Raw genomic sequence first — 24157 nt, forward strand, 5'->3', positions numbered from 1 at the left:
ATTCATTTCTTTAAATAAATATATATGTTCAAGGTATATTTAAATATTCTTGGGCATCTAAATAAATCGACAATATTTGCAAATTAATTAATTGTAACATCTTAATGACACTCGTAACTCTGGGACGTCATTGAAGCTCTTTTTGAATTAGTATTAATATTTAAAATTTAGTTACTTATAAAATTTGATTTAAATTAGTTTAACGTTCTATAGATGTGTTCAGTTTTGTAAATCCTTTTCAAATTTTTAATTTTATTATAAACTACTGCAATTTCAATATATTAGAAAATTTGTTAATTTAACAGGCAAACTGAACGGAAGATTTCAATTTGTTTCTTCAATTAAGATTTTTGAAATTTATGTACATTTTGAAATATTAGTATATGTTTAACATCAACCTCTGTAAAGTGTTCTTCTACATTGATATTTTACTTTTAACTAAAAATGGTTACCATTTAGCAAAATTTACTAATAGTTTCATAACCTTTTCCAAATATTTACCAAAATCAACGAGTATCTTGATACTTTATAGCAGGGATGTATATACATCCTATTTTAGGTCTATTTTAAGCAAATTTGGTTTTCTTTAATGACACTTCCAATAAGACAAAAATAAGTTATAACTAAATAACTTTAAAAAAGCATTTCTTATTATAACCTCATCATCTGTGTACCATACAGCGGAAATACAACATAACCTATTTACCAATCGATTAACAACTATCTGTGTCTAAGGACGATACCTCAAAGGCTAGTCCCTACTCAATTCTGAATTTAAACAATATACGTCAATTTAAACGCTTTCGAGGACTACATTAAACTTTTCTCAAATATTTGCCGCAACGTCTCCCCAAATATATTCGGCGTGTCAGTTTCCAACAAGGAACTCGGCTATTCCATGCAGCGTTAATCATTTGCAACTTTGTCAACGTTTCATTTAGGTTTAATTATTGCGTTGGATCGAACGCTGTAGAGTAACTCAATTGAACCGGGGATACTCGCTGAGCGACATAATTACTGTCACTTTAAAATTCTATCCAGACTCGGGTTGTGTTCTGTGGATATTTCCCTGGACACTGACTGCGCGATGCATCGCACGTAAGTTTGACTCGACTACCTCATCTTGGTCAGGTTGTTTCAGAGACACGTTATTTCTTTTTTTTTTCGTCCACGTGAATCGAAGAAATCACGGCTAAGATTGTTCTTCAATTTAGCCCGACACTATTTATATAACTGCTGGCGATCTGAAAGCTTCCTGGCAGTTCAAAGCCTCTATTGAATTCCAATCGTCCCTCCTGACAAAGGATGAAATGTTATGTCCATGAATTCCTTCCTTCAAAATTGGAAAGATGCTGCTCGCTGAAGCATTATTACGCATTGTACCCTGGTGCTTTCCTTTAATGCCTCAGATTCTCAGATGGACAGTAGATTTCGCTGTGTTATTTGTTGTTAGGGGATAGTCCTTAAAATAGATTGGTATGTTTTAATGAATATTAATTATCAAGAACAGTTTAGTTATTTTCTCTATTTTTTCAGATATTCTTTTATTTTCCCACGATATTCCTTTGGCGAGTTACAATAAGGTACTAGTATACTGATTGACATATATGCCTCCTAATGCACTTCATACATACTGTGTTTATATGTAGATAGTAATATTTGTATCTCGTTTGTTTTGTAATTACTTAGGTTTCACGTTAGTCCTATTTTATTTAAAATTTACTACTTTTGAGAATACAGCACTTTTTCGATGTAGGCTCGTAATTGTAGGCATGGGGTTAAAAACGTGTAAGAAGTACTTTCTTAGCCTGAGTTCGCTATTCTGTTAAAGTTGTAAATGTTGGCAGTACTAATTAATTCTGTCTGGAAATTCTCTAAATTTGTAAGGCCAAAGTAAAACTAGTTTAGGTAGTCTTATTTCCGATAATCATATTTTTGTTAACATTTGTCTTTTAAATGTTTCAAAACTGATCTTCTAAGTTCAGCATAATTTAATATTGAATGCAGGATGAACACTATAATTGAATTTCAAAATTTGTGAAGTTTAGGAACTAGAAAACATTATCTTCATTATTACAATTTGGAAAAATTAATTTCACTATTACAATAAATAATATAAAATATTAGTAGAACAGATATACAGTAAACATCCATCTATGTGTACAGCTTGGAGGATAAATCTGTTCAGATAACTCGTTCACCAGAAGTACCTACGTGTTGCACTTTACGTGACACTTGCCCTAATCTTCTAAATTGGAACAGCAATTTTTCCTAGAAACCCGAACACTCGTTCCCCAAGGACTACAATAGCCCACCTTCCTCCAACACAAGAATCTGTGACATTAACTAATCCACCTGTTCCACTTCAGTAACATATCTGTCTTCAAGTACAACAAAGCAGGTTTCCACCCTGATATCGACATTGCCGCACATTCAGACTCCACATACAGTAAATCAGTCTTTTTCAAGATACTAAGGCGAACCCCCATAGACTTATAATGTAATATAACGTAATATACTTCAAGTACTAAAGTAATATGTAGAATGAATGAACATCGGTTGTGCCAAAACTAACCTTACTATACTGTACTTTATGTACCTATGTATTTTGACCCATTAAGAATTCAGCTGCGTTACAAATCGATATGCAGACTCTTGTCCTTATTATTAGTCTCGAGGACGTGGGATAAACTCCAGAACATGAGCTGTATCTGCAATATTGAAATAAAAAGTAAAGCTCAACTCGTAGCACCGATGGAAGTGATCTCATTAGGTTTTTATTTGGTCGTGTACAACTTGTTGCTGGTATATTTTTCAGCCAAAGTGAGCTATACTCTAAAGATCAGGAAAACGAAGTCTCCAAGAGCAAGTAACCCACTTCTTTAGTAATAAGTAAGCCACGCCTCCACAAGTACGCAAGCCACGCCTGTAAAAGCAAGGAAGTTGTGCTTTAAGTATTAAAGAAACTATACTTCTTCTAGAGACCCATGTCTTCATGAGTAATTAGGCCACGCCCCCAAGAAAGAGTAAGTCACGCTTTCAAGAATGATTAAACCACGCCTTAAAGAACGAATAAAGCATATTTTCCTGAGCAAGGAAGCCGTATCATAAAAAGCAAGAACATTACGCTTTGAAGATCAAGATTGCCATACTTTCTGGGAGAAGAAAATTACACCTCCTCGAGCAAGAGAGTTACATCTCCAACAGCAAGCAAGTAATGCCGTCAAAGCCAAAGAAGCTATTCTATAAACATTAAGAAAGGTATATCTTACACAGCAAGAAATGTCTTGAAACATAATTAAGCCACACCCCAAGAAAATGTAAAACACGTCCTATGGAAATTAAAACACGCCCCCAAAAAGACCACGCCTACCAAAAAAAGTAAACCAAACCTTTGGGAATAATTAAACCATGCCTCTCAGAAAAAGTAAACCAAACATTCGGCAAAATAATTAAGCCACGCCTCCAAGAAAAAGTAAGCGAAGTTTTCAAGAATGATTGAACTATGCTTCTAAAAACAAATAAGTCATAACTTCTGGATCGAAAGAAGCTCGCTTTCGAGAACAAGAAAGCCACGATTTAAAGGTCAATAAACCTATAGTTCCGAGGATTGGAAAGCCATACCCTTCAAAGCAAGAAAACCACGCTCCCATGAGCAAAAATGTCACGCCTCCAAGAGCAAGTGGGCCACGCCTCCAAGAGCAAGTGAGCCACGCCTCTTAAAGCAAGAAAGCCACATGTTCAGGAATAAGCAAATTACGCTTCTCTGAGTAAACAAGGCTTGTGTTAAAAAACAGTAATCCAAGCAAAGGTTATTCATGAAACTAGAGACTTAGAATTCTTAAAGGAACTCTCCCATTTTGTTTTACGATCCGTGACGTTACTTGCTCTTAAGTGCTTAGTCTCAGGGGGTTGGCTTAATCGTTAGTCGAGGTGCTGAATGGAGTTAATAGAGTTCTCTATGTTGCTTGAAGCGAGATCGAAGTACAAGTGTCGTTAATTCCCATGCTAATGCTCGGAATCCCATCAGATTTTGCTGGTGGACGAGAAATCCGGCGTTCTTTATATGGAAGAGCGGCGGAATGACAGATAATATCAAGGGGCTTACCGTAGGGCGAGTTTCTATCACGCGACAATAATTCGTGCGTCGCGACGACAGGTGAAATCGGTAACACGTTTTTTTAAATGCCACGTAAACCTTTGTAAAAAAAGACAACGAATACTGATATCGAAGCAATTCAAGATATTTCCATTGGACTATTTAAAATACGAAAGTATTGAAATTCAACGGTTGTCCATTTCATGTAGCATGTAAATTGGTCTGAATATAAATTAGATGTTTATTTTACCGAAAATTTACGTGGAATCACACACTTGGACTTAACTTTTCGCGGATAGGTTAGTTGTATGAACTAGTTTCCGCTAGAGTACAATTTTTTTATTCAACAAAGAGTGTTGTACAGTTGATTCTCTACGCTGATCTGTGTCTTCTTCGTCGTTATCGTTACCAGGAAACCTTCCAAGCCTTTATTTTTCATAGAGGTGGAAAATAACAAGAAAAGGAATCGGATCAAATTAACATTTGGATAAAATCTACAAGGCACAGAAGGACCTACGGTACTAACCTGGGCTGTGAAGGCTCGCCAGATGTTTTATTGCCCTATGCAGGCCTTGCATCTCCATAAACTAAGAAAGTACAAAAATATACAGAATACGTGTCTTAACATCACTTCTAAATGATCTAATACAGAATTTCGCAAATAATTCTTGAATCATATTTCAACAAACACTTTTAAGTTACCTTTTTAGGAACGAAAATATCTAGCAACAACAAACACTCAAAGTCACTTGTTTCGATACACATAACTCTTACTGGTATAGAATAAAATTCTCTAGTCCTTGGATGCAGCAAGAATTCTACTCACATAAGGGACATCAACCACCCCATAAAGCATAAACCAGAAACAATCACAATAAAATGTACTCGTGCCAAAGGCAAAGTCAGTTACTTTGCAGGAAACAAGTTCCGGTTTATTAAAAATTGCGGTTCTATTGGCGAGCATAGATCAGGGAACAAACTAAGAAGAGTAGCCAATTCCATGTTTCCTCGGGACGAGATATTACTTTCAAGATCGGGAACTCTATCTAAACACACATAGAACGACGCAAAACTTTTCGGACCTTCCAGAGATCACGAGCACTCTCGTTCGATCCTCCCGTCGCTCATTTTTCCCAAAATCGGTCAGGGGGATTAAGGTCCGGATGCTTGCATTGTTCATGGACATAATTCCAGGAATGGTTCGGCTGCGTTTCAGGATACGCCGTTTCACGGGTCATCTAGGCGAGTATTGATCCCTCGATCTTAGATAGAATCGTTACGTTTATTTCCAAAGGAGAGGCCAAAGCCTCCGTCGATGGTAATACGTGAACGTGCCAGGATTCGAAACTCGTTTCATCCTCTACCTTTTCGTTCCTATATCTTTCCCCATCGATTCCTCTGTGGACGTTTCGTTCTCCTGTACCTGGATTTACATAGGAGGTTAGGGTCAGGTGGATCACGGCGTTCCGAGATCTGTAGCTTTTTCTGGACCTGGACCTACGAAATATTCGCGTCCAGGTTAACGACATGATTCCGAAACGGTGCTTGATCCTTTATTAGTCTGTTTTGCTGTGCTGGTTCCACGTTCCTCGTGGAGACCTCTTGGGAAAGGTTAATATATTTCCATCGGATTGCTTGCCTTTTTCGTCTCAGGCTATACACGTTTAAAATTACACCTTTGTTCGATTAGATTCTGTTCAGTTCCTATTTCAGGAATTGGTCCTTCAAAAGTTGGACAAGTGAAAAGGTAGAAACTCGATACGTGAAAGGAATGTCGTGCGCGCTACAATTCGGATGACAGAAATTCAATTTCCTATTGTTTTTATTTTATCTTTCGGAAAATAGTATCACTGAATTGGTGAGTTTTATCGAAGAAAATGAGCTCAAGCATGATATAAACTGGATTTAGTGTTAACAATAAACAATTTGAATGTATTACCTTGGTTTAACAATTGGAGTAAGTTCTTTCTTTTAATTTATTTATGTCGCATTTGAGCTCATTCTTGTTACGAAAGTTTAACGAATTCGTTGCTATTTTTCCCATAAAAATAAGATGAGAGAATCTGTCGAGCAGATTCAGTAAAATTCAACTGAACAAGTTTATAAAGATATTTCATGTTCTAATGACTGGCTTACTAAAGTATGCAAATTGATACATTAAAACAGAATTTTCATATGAGTTACTTTATAGGTTAGTGTATAGAGTAATACAGGTTAGTATAGGTTTACTTATAAATTAGGAATTAGTATGGTTAACATTTTTAAATATTAATCAACATTATTAATCAAGCTAATGTGATGATACAGAATATATTAAAATATAACAATATAGATTGCATGCTCGCAGCATGTGTCGTCTTTGCCAGATAGTCGAGGTATAGATGTATTTATTCATTCACCTGTTCATAGTCTCGATATACAAACTTTAATATTGAGATTAGTCTGATTCAGCCTACATTCACATAATCCATTTTCTACACTATATTTCAATTTTTTTATCCTAAAGGTAGATTTTTGTGAGTCTAACCTTTGTTTCACTTGTCATTTCTCAACCTTGTTTTAATTTCTAATGATTCATTTTGCCTTGTAAATCTTTCAAAGCTATGAAAAGGGTTTTGTATAATTTAGACTAGATTTAAAAATCACTTTTTGCTTTAAAAAACGCAACTCGTTCATTTAACCTGTTGCATCAGTTTGATATTGTTTTATTTAAAATATACAATTTTTATATACAACTTTCACACACGTTTTCGAACAGAAACGAAAATAAAAAATAACATATACACGCATTATGAATATTAAAATATAACCGCTGCATATTTTTGTCGCTGATGTGTACTTAACATATAATGTAAAATTTATACATGCAACAACGAGAATCAAATTCACTGATTGGAATCACGAAAACAGCTTTTAACGTGTTAATAAATGTGCATTATTTTGTCAGAATGAATAATAAACCCGTATTGCGGAAAAATTTTGGAAGCAAAAGTGAATTTACATACATTTTGAATGTGAAGAACATGTTCCAAACTGCGATTTAATCTGTAATTATTAATGTGATGTTTTTCTGGAAAACAGTTTTATTATTCTTAAGCTACAAAAAAAAACGATATATAAAAATAAACCCAGTTTTAATTCGAAAGCAGGAATAAAGTTATAAAAATAACAAAAAATTATTTATCACGCTCTCAGAATTAAAGCACCTGGTTAAATCATTAATTTAATAATATTTAGTACTTTCATTAAACTTTATTATATTTCATTTTCTTTACTTTTTCATTGCCAATTGTTCTAAAAAAGTAGCAAGTACAAACTCTTAGGTACATAAGACGCTAAAGTGAAAATAGGAGTATCACATCAGAAGCGATGTGAGACAGCAAAGGGTTGAAATAAAGTTAAGGTCAGACATTGTTGACGTCTTTTAAAAAGCCAGAGCTAGCAACCTCTAATTTAATATTGTTCTACATCCTTTGGTGAGGTAACGTTAAGGGTCTTTGACGCTGGTTCCACGTTTTGCACAGCGAGATATTCACGTTTCTAGAGATTCAGTTTATTTGCACAGCACGGAAACTATTCTTGAATAATGAAGATCATTTCCAGAGTAGTCTCCTCCTGAAGAGCTTCACTCAAATAGTGTCCAAGTGTGGTTGCTTTCTCTGAATCCTTTCACCTGTACCTGGGTATATATCACGATTGCAAACCTGGGTGCATATCACGATTACGTCTAGGACTGATAAACCCGATGAAGGGCAAACAGTATGAATCAAAACCGCGCTATCATATTTTCTACAGATCCAATGTAAATCTGAAGAGCAGTTACCCATCGTAACCTCGAAAGTTTATGTTCCATCGGCGACAGCGTCAATTTATCGACGCGTGAATCCTTCAACGATCAAAAAATTGTCAGTGAAATGTGCAAAATCCAAAATTCACAGTCCACGGTAAACACATCGCGGTGGAATAAATCGATGTGGAGTGGTCATAAATTTCCATGAGACTCGAGAGGAATCGGAAATATTAAAACGGTCACTTGCGTTATTTGACAGCTGTATTCTCTGCTGAAGGAAAAGCGCGCGTTAAAAGTTCATTGGGAACGCTCGATCCGCGGAATTCCCGATGATGCTTTCGCAAACACGATAATCTTTCAATCCTTTTAATGCTGGATGGAAATTTATGACTATACCTTTTTTCGTATTCCCTTGAAAGGAAAAAAGAAATAAATCCCTCGTACATTTTGAAACAATTTATTTTCCATTTATAATTTTTCATGCGTTTTTCGAATGGCATATGAAAGTGAGGTTTAAATATTCTACAAAGCAACTGTTTTTGCGTTCATAAATTCTCACGATATGCAAATTCATTTATTCTTTAATAAGTCGAAACAATTTTTCAGAGGGTGTTTTGGGTCCAAACTTTTTTAAATAAAGCAGATGACATTGCTTTTGTAGTATTAATAATTGTGGATGACAAAGCTAAAGGATTGGAAATTGCATGCTTTATTAATATTAGTCATTTTAAGTTACAAGCAAATGCAGGAACATGATACGATGATAACCCCAAGCTACCATTTGATTGGTTTTTAAATAATCAACGTAAAGCGAGATAGAATTTATAAATATATTACTCTATATTACATGATTATTTTATTATATCCTAATGTAGACATTCATGTAATATTTATATGTGATTACAATAAGCAAAACTTAGAGTACAGTTTTGTCTCGACATGTGACTGAGCCTTGGGATCGATCGTGATCACGTATTAAATACTGAAACCTAATCATACAGGGTGTTAAAGAAAGTGTTTCAAAACTTTAAGAAGTTATAGTACTCATCGAGAGAAGTACAAAATGTCCAATCAACATAGGTCCAAAAGTCAATCTTTTCGACGAAAGATTGACTTTTATTACCTAAGAATATTTGATACCGTGAATGAGAATCTCTATGACGCATTGAATATAAATAGGGGAATTAAGTTAGAAGTATCTCCAAGGTTGTCAAAACCAGATTATTAAACTAGCATCAATAAAGATTAGTTAATTGCTTTAAACGTAGTACAGATTTTCAATTTTCATTTAGTATTGAGCGTAGTTGTGAGCCTGGTAGATGTGAGCTTTGCATTGCAACAGAAGGAAATCACATCGAACGTTTACTCTAGCAAAGGTTTGTGCTAAATTTGTATTTATTTATGAACTAATCGTTCGTGATGCTAATCTAGTAATCTTGAATTGATATTCTTGAACGTACTTTTGAATCAATTCCTCTATTTGCATTCAATGCGTCGCGGAGAAGCTCAGTCACGTGACCTCATCGAATATTCTTAGGTATTAAAAGTCGATTTTCCTCGAAGGAGTTAACTTTTGGACCTATGTTGATTCGACATTTTTTCCCCTCTCGCTGAGTACTATAAGTCCTTAAAATCTTGAAACACTTTCTTTTAACACCTTGTATGTCGAAGCAACACTGTGCACACATATGTATACATATGTGTAGGTACGTACAGGTATAGAACTTTCTTTGCCTGTTCTGTTTGATAAGTATGCGAAGATAAAAATATGTGCAGTAAATTCTCCATATGTGTTTGTTAGATTTTATATGTTATGTGTTCACCAAGGAGGCGGTACGTCACGAAAAATGATTCTACTCAACACAAACAGTCAGCGGGAGTTCATAGGAGATGAGAATTGGCAACTCTGTACGTGATATATATTTTTTACCAGTTCCAAGCTATGAACATGTAACAAGAATTCACCGTATTCGATAAAATCATTAATTTTGTTTTTAAATATGGACTTATAGATGGAATATATACTACGTTACAGTCTTTGCCAAAATTTAACAAACAATAAGCAAATAAAGGATACGCATTACGAAGATAATTTTAATTAATTAAAGAAATTCCAATAACCTCACAAATAATATCAATGTGAAACAATGTAAATGGGATTGTTGCTGTAATTAGTAACATATTTTTCGCTGACACATTTCAGAGGAAAAGGAATGGGATACTTTATTTCACAATAGAAAATTGTACATTGCATAATTAAAATTAAAAAAGGAAACAGAAATTTTTGTTAGAAACGACACTTCCTGCAAATTATTGTAAATGCATGGATCTTCGATTAATATTAATACTACTTCCTGGTTGTTATTTTATACATGCCACTTAGCTACAATTTTCTAAAAAAATTTCCGATATATTCGCACAACTCGATACACCAGCTGTCGACTAAATTAAAAACGTGAAATTAAAAGATTTTCAATCATTTCAATTCGTGCTTCCAACGAAGCAGGCTGAAATCTATCATCCCCTAAAATCCATTGAAAAGTTAACACGAAAAATCGCGAGTTCATTTCCTGCAGTTCGTTCATTGAAGAGTCATCTAATCTGACGTACGCAAACAGTGAGTAGAAATAGGAATTAGCACGCGAAGATGAAACGAATCGATAGCGTCTGGGTATTCAAGGAGACGCTAATTATATTCCCCCATGGAATGAACGCGAAATTCATTTACTGGTTCGTCGGGCAGACACTGCAACGATTCGTTTTTAATTGGATATCTTAAACTCTCGCTTCGCGGTAATATGCAATTCCTTTATACGAGACATACCGCTCAGTTCGCTAATACACTGCCACAGAGAAAGCAAATGATACGTACCATGTAAGCTGAGATATTTGTAAAGAGAAAAGTGGGAGAGAATCAGATGCTGAGTAACGAGAAACGAATTTTTCAGGAGGATGGGGTCCGATAATTGAGAATTTCAGTCTAAATGGGAAATGTCCAATATCGTCATGTGTCAAGGGAGTTTAATTTTTTATGCGCGAGTAGTACATGTTCGTTGGTAATAATTCCTGAGTAAAATTTTATTGTCAATAAGAAGCTGTGAGCATGGAAAAAGAAAATTATATTTTTGACTATTTTAAACAGCGGAGCAACATTTGTGTCCGCCATGGCAACTCTGACTCTGACTTGCATTATTGTACTGTACGTGCGAAATTTGAGAACGCGCCATATGGTGACTAGGTTATGTCATATTCGACATTAGACTAATGATACATACATCATATTCAACATTAGACTAGTAATGCAAGTTATACTTCAAGTATTAGCGTTGACATTGTTACATCATTGAGTTTAGCGAAGAAGAGATTAATTGTAGAAGTTTTCTGTTAATGATTTATTATTTTTCTGGTGATAATGATTTACCTACAGCTAGTGAAAAATTTAGATAAGGAATTAATAGTTCAGGTCTGTCATTATACGTATTTTTACATTAATTTTAGATGTGGAGATATTGCGAAAAAATCACTGTTAAATATGAAATTATTATTAAATATATGAACTAAATTTAACGTGACGTAATCTGCAATAATATTGGTAATAGCACTGTAACACACCATGGACAACATTTTTATTTCTTCAGAATGCGAAATAGTTCGTACTTTAATTAAATAGAGTGTTAATATATCAGTAGCTTTCCATTGACCATAAAATTGTATTAAATAATATTATTGATTATGTACTACATATCTATACAAAATTAGAATTATGACAAATTTGAAGGTCTTCTGTCATGTTTCGTTTCAGGAAAATGACAATCTGTAATTAATTATTATAGTGTTGAAAATTGTATTAAGTAATTTGTTACTAAAATAAGGGATGTCAAGTGTCTATAAATATCTAATTACCCAATCGCTTCACGGTAACATTGTTTTTGACGCCATTTGTGAGATTCGTAAATTGTTAATGTGGCTCCATTAGAGAGCACTTATACTCAGGTGAAACTTCTGTCAGAATGTTTGATGTTCGTGTCCCCGAATTTCCAGATATTCCGCGCAGGGTAGCTTTTATTGGTTTTCTAAAAATTGATCTCCATTACTTTTTATCAGCCATTGAATAAAAGAAGAATGACATTGAAGACCCATAGAAAGCGTGGTGATATTTAAAACGTTACATTATAATAAGCAGTTACCTATTTTCTGTTTAGTAGTTTATTAACAAATGACATTGCTAATTAGAGGTTACACTTTAAATAAACAAAATTGTATTTCAAGTGTATATGTACATACAAATTCATGAATTTTATTTTGAAAAAATTAAAATCCGAAAAGAAGTCGAATTTCGAATCTGTGAGAGCCCTCTGTGGCTCCATATTAGAAACACGTAGTTAACACGTTACAAGCTCATTATCGGCGAGTTCATAGCGAGATAATATCCTAAACACTTCATGAAATAAGTGTTAGATGAATGAAGGATTAGCCTAAAGGAATCATAGGTTCAAACGCACCTGTATCCGCTGTGTGAAAGAGTATTGCCAGATGGCGGGACAAAATGTCTTTCAGTGAAGTCTTGGTACCATATTCTATAATTCTCTAATGACTCTCATGACTCTGTTTATAGCTTTCCATCAGCAACGAGGCTGATCCTTCACAAGAATCTTTCAAATCCTTCCATAGATAATTGTGGTAAAATGCACCTCATTTGCGTAATCACAAGTCTCCATATCTGCACATGTACGTATGTATATTCCAATATGGAGTGGAGGAATTATGCAATAAGTTCGAGGATTGTCATATATCTGCCACAGACCTATTAAAATACAATTCATTAAAGTTGGAAGCAGGAAGTAGGTTAAAAACTAGCTTAAACGTTTCCTTTCGTGTATCAGAGAAATCCGATTTGCCGCAATTAAATTCCGTGACTCCCTGTATTAAATACGTAACCCCCTTTATACCGCCTCTATTCAGTCTACGCACCCGACAGGATCTCTCTCGATATTATATCCAAGGATTTCGACATCTGCATCCCGAGGATCTCGTGCTCCTCTTTCAGCGGATAAATCACCAACTTTCTCTGGGTATTAAAACATTTTACAGAGACCTCCTTTCCACCTGGAGAGCACTGTGGCAGTTTTTAGACCCATTTCTGTTCTCGAAGAAACGGAAACCGATGCGTTTTACGTGTGCCTCGGCAACTCGTAGTAATAGCTTCTCTATGCACACTTTGTACGAATGCGCCCCATTGTCCCCAGAGAATTGCTAATTGATTGCTTTAAAGGAACTCTTAGAGGGCGGGTAAGGAGTCGTTAATTGGATGAGAGAAAAACACTTGCGAGATTTTAAGGACGCCATTGTTCTACATAACGAAATTAATTTCTTTTATTTTTTCTTGATAAAATATTCTCCGGAGACAGATATTTTTGAGGAAGAGTATAAAAAAATAAAATATGCGAAAAGGTAGGAAACATAAGATATGTTTAAGGTAATACAAGTGGCATTTATTTTTAATATTTCTTGAAAGAAGTAATCTTACGAGCACATACAAAATTCTTATTACACAAATTTTAGCAAATATCCTTTGAACAAGAGAAAGGAAAAGATGAAATGAGTGGAGAAGTAAGAGACAAGATATGTTTGAGATAATATAGGTGACGTTTATCTTAAAGATGATTTTTAATTAAGCAAATACTTCCACAGCTAAATAGCGACTATTTATTATTATTATTTGAATAACGAAAAGTAAAAGTAATAGGAATAGTAAGGAGTGAACGATATTATTAGAGATAATATAGGTGTCATTTATCTTAACCCTACAACATCTTGAGGTCGCCGGCGCTTCCACAAAATTTTAAAGACGATCTATTTAACGCATACTTCGAAGTAACTTAAAAATGTTCTTTTCTTTCCTTTTGTAAACGAGAATCAAGCAGTGCCACTATCTTTTTTTAAGATGTCTAAAGAAGGTAGAAATAGAGTTCTTCAGAAATAATAAATATTGTTTTAAATGTTAAGATTCTCTTTAGTCAGCCGCAATACCAATGTTTCTTACTTCAAAAAATAAAAGGATGCCGGTTTAAGGTTAAAAATAACATAGAGAAAATAATTCTTTGTCATTATTAACCAAATAATTTAATTTGTAAGTCAAATAATCCTTTTCAAATAATTTTAATCCCATAATGCATACATCTGAGAAAAAATTACTAAATTCTTTTTTTAAGATTCATTTTATTATGTATGTGTATAATACGAAATGAGAATTCCTAACCTATTTCGTCACGATTACTGTTAAGTTCAATATGGCTACGATGCAACATGGCGTAGTTACGCTCTCTGATCTATTGATCTAAGTACTTAGCAGTTTCATCTAATCCTCATTATATCAGAAGCATGATCAGCTGTCAATGCACGAGTGCATTCATTGCATAATTAGGTATAATGGGCTGCCTCCTAATTAGGGCCGGATTAAGGGTTTCTGAGGCAAAGGGATCAGACAACTATTGATGGTACTCTTTATTATGAAAAGCCGAGGATACTATGCTAGGACATTCAGTGCTGTTGAGGAAATTTGATAAAGAATAACTGTCCAAAGTAATCTGTATTTTATAAAAAATTCCTTCCATCAAATGTGATTTTTAAAATTTATTTAGTACATGCAATAGTGAGGCCTCTTAAAGGGTGATGTCTGAGGCTGTAGCTTCACCCAGCCCCCTCCCCAGCTTTGCAGCACCTCACGTCCTTAGCCCCCTAACCTCCCTAGGCTTTTCCTTAATCCTGGTCTGCACGTAATGAAGGGCTCACGGTCTGTGTGCACGTTTAAATTCGCAAATTTTATGATAATGAATTAGTTTTAGCCCAACTACCCTTTGCCACTCACTTTGAAACAGTAGCGTTGATATATTTCACTAAAATATTGAAACCAGCTGCATGGTTATTATGTTTCCCTGCGACAATAGAAGAAAAGGGATGAAAACTCCTCGACTGCCGTAAAAAGCAGTCTGAAGCGAAATAATTACGATTATGATCACAGCCGAGACGTCTAAGATAACAGAAGTGCTTTCCTACTAGCTTTTTCAGGCGAAACTTTTGCAGCAGTTTTGGCAACACTTGTCGTTTAAATTGAAGTTTATACGTATAGACATTTCAGAAACAGGCATGGTTTCATCTGCGTGTTTTCGATTTGATATTTGTGGAGGCCAAACTGTATGAAATTTTCCCTCTGCAATTTCGAAGGGGAAATCCTTCGGGCAAATATTGAAATGCAGCAAGGGATTCTATGAGGCACATTTTCTTATATTCAAGCTTATATAAGTTTGCTGAGCATTAGAAAATATTAGATTCATAGATGTCGCTCTAGCTAGCAGTTTGTTCGAGAAAGCAAAATGCTTCTTTACTTTGCAATGAATAAACTAGTTTCTTTAACATTAATTAAAATTAGAAGTTTATTAAATTGAAAACTGAAGATTATATTTACCCACTTTGAAATGTAGGTAAAAGAAGTAACTGTAATTTTGTTATACTTATTTTACAATTATAGCATTATTTAGAGTAACTTACTTAATTTTGATAAAATAGAATAAGAAGAATAATTTTTAAAAAATAATTGCAAAATGTTTTTGAATAAACTTAGTGTAAAATTGTATCATAGTTACTCATACAAATTTTTAATCTCACATGACTAAATTCAGAATTGTCAATATCAATTACTATAATACATTAATAAACTTTATATTGATAGTATAAATCAATTGTCACGACAATTCTCTATATAGATGTAACATTTCATAATTACATCATAAAAAATTAAATTTCAATAACAAATAAGATAGACATGTTGCAATCAGTTGTTCCATTATAATATTATCTGCCATTATTATTAAAATAGTTCGTTTCATTATATAATACTACGCGATGCTCAAATTAATTAAATTGAAAATGATTTATTGATCGTTAAATATTAACTCTACACTGTTATATCGTCGATTTTATTTGTTATTATTACGAATGAACGTCAATTACTGGCGTTTCCTTTTCCCTGTATTTCACTGCAGCGTAGTGAAGCTGATTGATCGGGTGTTATCGAGACCTACAATAGGATCCTTTGTTTTTGTAATCAAGAGTTACACGATAAATGAACGAAATTAATGTTTAATCAAGTCACAAAAGTCTTTCAGAATCAGGAATAAATTAACGTGTTTGATGAGTTTGGAATATTTAGCATTTTATCTTCCGCTGGTTTCGTTGCATTGGATAATTCAAGAGGAATTTTAAAGTAAATATTTCGTATGCAGAGAATATTCTGCGAAAATTTTTGTGAACAAATTTAAACAATTCAAAATTCATGCAGTTGAAAGCAGTGGTAATGGGATAGTTCTGTGATATTATTTTATGAAATATGAAATTTAAACTGTTGCAAGTTAATAATTCTGAAATAGATGGGTACGAATATAAATTTTTTTCTGCAAAAAGATAACTAACGAACAGAAGCAAGAATTTGACGAATTTTTAAATTATTGTTTTTAAATTTGGAGAAGATACTTGTAGCTTGGAGATACCAAACGAAAATAACCTTATAACATAAAATACGTGAAAGTAGAAATATTCGATATAGAGCTAGACATAAAAATTGTGTCTCAAAGTAAATTACAAATCATAAAATAAATTAATCTAAATAAACAACTAGTATTTATAATCCACTATTTTTAATGTTTATAATTTTTTGCAAATAAATGTTAAATAAAATATAAAATTTTTCGTATTTATCCACCGTCAATTTTCCGAAATTTTAATTCAGTATCTACTAAAGTAAATTATGGTTCTTCTGCTCATTTTATCAAAGAAAAAGTATCTAATACTGCATTTTCACTTGAAATTTCAAAAATACTAATTTCCATTACTCTTAATATAGAAATGTATTCATTTAATAAACATCTGTCTGAATATCGATGAGCTTTCAATTATAACAAAGCTACGTCGATATTCATTCCGCCGATATTAATAAGTAACAATTATTAAATATTCAATTGTGATGAAACTGATGCTTACGTGGAATAAAATAAATAATATATTCGAAACGTTGATTCTAGATTGCGACTGTTATCTATAGCGTAGATGTGACGTATTTCCTAACGGAAGTTTCAATAGTTAAAGTCGAAGTTCTTTGACAATTTCGTCTAAATTCAGTTCATGACCACAGTGTACTAGCACAAACGTGTCTTTTTGAAATGATAATTGACATGATCATTAATGTCACTTTTGAGGTTGCACTCGAGACGAAAATTGCTGACAGTATTAGTGGAAATAGGTACACATATTGAGTAGATAATTGTAAACTATTTGATACTCGAGTATTAAATATTTAAAATATTAACGTTAATAGTATTTTATTAACATGTTGTTATTGTATGTTTTAGTTTAATATTATATTAGTCTTATGGGAATCAGAATTGGAATCAGATTTGTGATATAGGGAACTTATTCGCTATAAGCTGGTCATACAGAGTTTACTGTTTCTTAGAGATTTAGTACTATCTGATTTGCTCGCTTTCTTAGTTTGATATATGATAAATTAGACACAAATGTACATTAAATTAATTGATTTAAAAAATGTTAATCTTGCATTGCATATATTTATTAATTTGATGTCTTGATTAAAGCGAATTCGTATTTCCAAATTTTTCAAAATTTTGTATTTCCAAACAACCCCTTATAGAACGATAAATAATAACCACTTTCAACATCTGATGTACAGTTAATTATAGAATAATTATTTTACATATTTTTAATCTGCAAAAAGCTGCGAATAAAAATAGGGAAAGGTAAACCCAGTTCACGTTAAAATTAAATAATTCCAAGATTTAACGAATACGTGCATCCAGCTTACAGCGAATGAATACCATAATACTATCCAATTTCTGCCTGCTGCAAATGACTATTTTCATCATTTCCCTTAAAACAGGTTAACCACCTTCCTTTGTACATATTCATCCGACTTTATCTCCGTCACAGAATTCGTTTAATTAACTTTTCCAAAGTGTTCTGGTACTAAAAATCGTTGGCATAAACAAAGCATAAACAGCGGTGTCGCTGGCAAAGTTAATTCTCCTGCAGCGGTTTTGCAAAGGGTTGAACAACGGGCGCCAACTTTCGCGGTTTGTCTTGAGCAAGAAACCCGCTATAATGTTTAATTAACGTTGGCAATATTGAAACATGACCATCGTTAAATACATTACGAATGCAAAGGAGCTAAACCGCCACTGGCTGGCGAGGGTTTGGGAAATTAATGTTCATAGGCACCAGCCAGTGTCTGAGATTGTGTTCGCCGGCACCAGGATCAATATTTCCTTAAAACACGATTAACGTCTAATTAATGTTCACCAGCTTAACGGCGCTGTCGTTACTCGTTATGATTCCCGAAAGCGTTTTGATATTGACTGGTTTTGGCTCTACTACGTCGTTGTAACGTCGAAGGGAATCTTCAGATGATTTATTAGCTTCCTCGCGACTGACAGTTTCGTCGCGATAGGTACGAGTATTTTGCTAAACTCTTTAGAAATATTGATACACGCGTATAATGTTTGTTACTTTTAATGTCAATTCTGTTTGAATTCAATTAAGTTGTTTATATTACGTGATTTAATAAAATAGTGTTTTTCTAGTTTAATTATATTCTATTTTTGTAAATTATTATGTGAGTCTTAGACACATTTTATTTGAGATAAAGTATTAAAAATTGAAGGAATTGGAAACTATGGAACTTGTCAATCCTGTTTGAATTCAATTAAGTTATTTATATTACGTGATTTTATAAAATTGTGTGTTTCTAGTTTAATTATATTCTATTTGTAAATTATTATGTGAGGCTTAGACACATTTTATTTGAGATAAAGTATTAAAAATTGAAGAACTTGAAAACTGTGGAACTTGAAAATTCGACAGTTCAACACTCTGATAGTCTGAATGTTTGGATGGCAAACAGTTTTGAAGTTTGAATGTAAGAATGTTTAAAAGTTTGGAAGTTGTGAATTTGAGAATTTAGAAATTTGAAAACTTGAAAACTTGATAACTTGAAAATTTATAAAATTTAATAAGAATATAGAGCTGCATGAATTTCTAATGTGAATTTAGTTTCACAGATGCCAATATGATTAGTAAAACTCTAATACACGTACGCAAAAAAAATATACACATTTTTTAGTATTTCCCATTTCCATTATGCTTGTATTCGATTCGTTTAAAAATGCTGTTTAATTAGAGAGTACAGTTGTAAAGAAATTTTAGAAGCTGTGTCACAGCCAACAAATATTAGTTGAAATATAATCCCAAAAATTTTAATTATCGTATATCGAATGTTATCGACACTACCTCCGATTTCAATATTTCTAAATGACTCGTGGCTGTGTATTTCCACTCAAAGGTCTATCTCCATCATTGTCAATGTATAAAACCTGTTTGTTAGGCAGGTTTTTCTTTATTCAATTTCCGTAGCTTTTGAATCAATGGTCTAGATTCAAAAAACGTGTCAACTTTTCGTGTTAATTTGAGGCTTTTAATCAAACATCAATAAACTTTTAATTTATATGATTGCATCGAACGATAAATAAGAAGTGAATTAAATGATTTACAATTGAAAGTAATACAAGTAATAATCTCTTTGATTTTAAATAATTTTTAGTAGAACGTAGTATTGGAAGTAATGATTTATTTGAATCTCCTTATTAATTTTATCTAAACAGTATTCTTATATCTTGGTAAAGCTAAATAATCATTTGAAAATTAAATAAATAAATAATATGGCGAAAGTACAATATCAAATTTCCAAAGTGTTACGTTAGAAATAAACATAAAGTTTCTAGTAAATTGTTAAACGTTATTCTTTTTCCGTTTTATTGATTACTAATAGATACGTATTGTTAATATGATTTTTATTAATGTCTAGTAGGTACAAATTATTTTTTGTCTGTTCATTTTTAATGTCCACTATAAATATTCTAACTCAGGTCATCATGTACCAAAAAAATTCAATTTTCCCAAAACTGTTACATAACTCCTCTGATTTCCGAAATCCTCAGCCAATTAAATTCTAGAAAAAAAAATATTAAAACAAAATACCTTAATCCAAACCTTCATTTATTAAACATAACTCAGTTTTCCCGAAACTGTTACGTAATCTCTCCACGCTCCGAATCCCTCAACTAACTAGTCCCTAAAAAACCAACAACCATTAAAACAAGCTATCAAAAATATTTATATTCAAACAAAATCAGGTACGACCAAGCAAAAGAGCAAACATCAGCTGAAATAACAATTTTATTTGCATAGTTTATTTCGATAACGCCCAACTTCAAATACAGCGATCGCCATTCGAAATATCGAAAGATTAAACCGTTCGATCCCCTCTACATTTCCCTTTCACCCTCATCTCCTGTAATACAGGATGACCAGGTCTTCGCCCCAAGGATCGGTCGAACCGCATTTCCTGAAATCCTCGGGATAAGGATCGCGCCAGGAAATGCATAAAGAGGTTAGGCTTAGGTCTCTGCTTGACCCGCTTACGTTAACTTGCTCCATTCACCGGCTAGTTTCTCGAGCGCTTTGCAAACTTCAACGCCCGTAGGTCGGTTATAAGTATAAGTAGCAGTAAGTAAGTGAGCAAGCAAGTAAGGCGAGCGAGAGTGAGTGTAAGTACGTGTGCGTCGGCTCTCGCGGACTCTGTTCACCGAGGCAGTATACATAAGCAGAGGACCTTTCGTGTTGCAGATTTACCCAGGTTCGGCAGTCCACTGAACAACCTGACGGTCTCGGTGGGCCGCGAGGCGATTTTCACCTGCATCGTGGAGAATCTTGGCCCGTACAAGGTGAGACGCCCTCTGCGCTCAAGCATCCGTACTTCCATGCGTCGTTGCCGTCGCTCCGCAATTACACGCACCATATCGCGTGGCATTCCGAATGAAATGTCCCCTTTGCGGAGGCTAATGTTTTTTGTCGCGTTACGCGCGCGAGCCTCAACAGCCACGTGGAGCGGCTGTTAATCTGGAGTAAATGGGGGATTTTTCTTGTCTCTGTTTCATTAGCGTGTACGGGGTGTCCAATTCGTCTTAACTTAGAGTAAGCTAACTTAGAATGTGCCTGCCAGTTTTGATAACACGAAAATGCGTGCTTCGCGTTTCTAGATGGCGTGGCATGTTTTTTGTTGTCACGGCATCGTCAACGGAGAAGATTAATTAATGCTTGCGCGAGGTAATGACCTTTGGGTTTCTTCTAACGGAAGGTTCGCGTTTCTTTGTGAGAGAATGACGCGAGTACCATGGGGAACTAGAATAGGTTCTAGAAGGAGACTAATATGGAAATGAAATAGTAATACCTAGAGAAAATTGATATACAGTTTTGTGTAGCCCTTCGGGTATATGATAATTCGTACTGTTAAAAATAATTGGAATATACGAGATGGACAGAATAAATGAAACACCCTGTATAACAAATGGTAGGGATAACTAACCAGAGTAAATAATTGATTTAGATGAAACGAATGAATGTATCTATATTAACTACTGGGGTATTATAATTAAATATTAATATACGGATATTATACTACAACATTTAAGTTAAATTTTGTATACAGGGAATATACAGGATGTTTCAAAGTAACTATTAATTTAAAAAATGACTTGAACATCACTACTCATTTTACATATTTCCCAAAATAATGAATATCACTATTAATAGTTGTGTAAAATTTCCTCCAATAATCCACTAATTACTAGTATGATTTTGAATCACCTTGTGAATTAAAATTTACACTCAATCAAAGGAAAACCCTAAACTAGTATTGAAACGAGGATTGGAATCCTTACTTTAGCACAAAAACGTGAGATACTTCTTGTACTAGCTATTCCAATGCTCTTAGATCCAAACATAACGTCAAAAATATTATAACCTCTACACTTAACACATTTTGCAACTAGTATACGATACTACATTTTCATCAGTTATCAAAAAACAAAATTTTCTTAAAGAATCTCGACCAGCCATCCAGCGATGGCCACAAAAAGTGCAATCACGTTTCATTTTTGCATCGCAAATCTTAACCTCCACCACTCTCATCAGCCTGTGCGCGAAATTCTCGGGCCGCGAATATGAGACCATTTTAAAAAGAAATGAAACCGAGGTCAGAGTGGGGTTAACAAACTGTACAAATAAATTCAGAAGTAAAGATTTGGGGATTCGGTATCCGATGCGTATCTTAGGGACTCCATTTAAGTAGAAATAAAATCCCGAGGGGTGTGAGTTCAGCAGTTTGTTAAGCGGTTCCTGGTCCCTCCCTCGCTCAACCAATACTTTTTATCCGACTGTTCCTTTTATTCTCCCCTTCATCTCTTTCCTCATTCCCCCTTTCTTTCTGCTGAGGTCGAGCATTCCGCTTCCAGAGGGCGACCCTTTCGATTCGCTTAACCCTCTTAGGCGGTCCTCCTTCGCGCGTCGGCCCTCCACGAGTTATACTCGCCAAGATAGAACCGTCCTGGCTATGGTTTTCCCCAATAAAAATGCGCGAGCATTGTTTTACTGGGGTGCACGTGCCGTGGACCGACCTGAGAATGGAATCGATACATTATCTTCACGCTGGTGGTCAACGACGTCCCAGCGGAAATGAAAATGCTGTGGCACGCTGGCCTGGACATTTGACATTCCCGAACAAAAAAAGGAAAGGGAGAAAGGCAGGGAGGGTAGAAAGTGGATAACAAAAAAGGAAAATTAAAACGGCTGCCACTGTAGCGGTACAAAGGGATGCACTTTCAATAATCGACACGATACCCGCGGCGAAATTAACGTTTACCCTCTCTGCCATCCCTCCTCCCACTGGTTGCAAGAATCTCGCTTCTCCTAGGCGTTCTTTGAAATTTCCTGCAACGTTGTATCGCGTGCTGTCGATACGAATTCGATTAGTTTGTTAGAGTAATTAGCCGGAAGTTAAAATCGACGGCAAAGGAAGCCAGCTAGGGTGGAGGAGGTAGGGGGTAGGGGGATATATTTAGCGGCGGTTAACGAGGAACGAAGCGTCAATGAGGCGAATATAAATGGCGTTCCAGCTCCGCGCGGTGCGCGAATCCTGATATCTGCATCCAAATGCTGATTAGCGCGTTCGTGAGGAGACTAACTTTGATGGCTTTGGGAACGATTTGACGCGATCGCGATGGCGTTAATTCCTTTTTTATTTGGAATTATTGGATCGCGGTACGTGAACCTGTGATGGGGGACCAAAGAAGTTGGTAGTTGGTTGATTATTGCACGAGGTGATGTATTAGTCATAATGAGATTAAATGCTGTTACCGTCTTCTATCGTGAAATGTTCGCATAGTGCTTAGGACGCAAGTTTCTTTGCTAATTTCTAGTTTCAATGCCGAAAGTTCTTGAGGAGATTATGGTCGTGGAGTGTCTTGTGAAAGTTTGTTTAACATTTTGACTGCTATGCTGTTATAGTGTTCCTTCGTTATAAACTCGTTGCTGTATTTGCTAAACGAGATTCGCTTCTGCGTACTCTGGCTCGTATGTTTGACAAGGCAATTGCTAACACATGAGTTGACCTTAAGCACGTTACTGGTTCTGACTTTCTTGTCAGCAAACCTTGTGCTCATAGCGAGAATATACTGGATTTAGATTAGAAATCCTTGGGGCTGAGAAGGTGCTTTTAATTACTTTTATTAGGTAATTCGTTTCTGATTTTCAAATTTTCTCATATTCATGCCTCATAAAATTCAAATTATGAAATTTGAGTATTATGAAATTTTGAAATATTCATATATTCAAATATACTGGAAAATAAATTTTCAAATTTCTTAATATTTAAATTTAACATTTTTAATATTCAAGTATGCATATATTCAAATATTCCAACGTTCAACTATTCAATTATTTAAATATTCAAAGCCTCAGGCATTCCAGTATTTAAATGTTGCCATATAAATAAATCCTTCTATATGATTTAGTTTTTTATACAATTATGGGGATTCAATAAAAACGTCAAACTTCTCTAAATTCTCTAAACACTGAAATTCATATAAGTAATTCCAAACAAATATATTAATTTTTCAACAACAATGAAATGAAGGAACTTATGGTCTCCATTTCAACTTATTGCAAATACCTCTGACGTTACATAAACATCGATTTGGTATTCGATTCCTTTTCAACAAGAAAACAAATATGTAATTTCACTTCATTCCTTCGAACACAACCAAAGCGTCAAGAATGTGAGAAAACGTAACAATTTATAGATAACT

General features: G+C 34.4%; 1 protein-coding gene across 1 annotated transcript in view; it reads left to right on the forward strand.

The window, feature by feature from the left end:
• Window positions 1-24157, forward strand: part of LOC143181575 (neurotrimin) — a 164694-nt gene that overhangs the window by 62514 nt on the left and 78023 nt on the right. The window contains exon 2 of the mRNA XM_076382074.1: window positions 20640-20737. Within this exon, the coding sequence (XP_076238189.1) occupies window positions 20640-20737 (98 nt within the window). The remainder of the gene's footprint in view (window positions 1-20639; window positions 20738-24157) is intronic.

Source organism: Calliopsis andreniformis, chromosome 7, assembly GCF_051401765.1.
Source record: "Calliopsis andreniformis isolate RMS-2024a chromosome 7, iyCalAndr_principal, whole genome shotgun sequence".
NCBI classification, from domain to species: Eukaryota; Metazoa; Arthropoda; class Insecta; order Hymenoptera; family Andrenidae; genus Calliopsis; species Calliopsis andreniformis.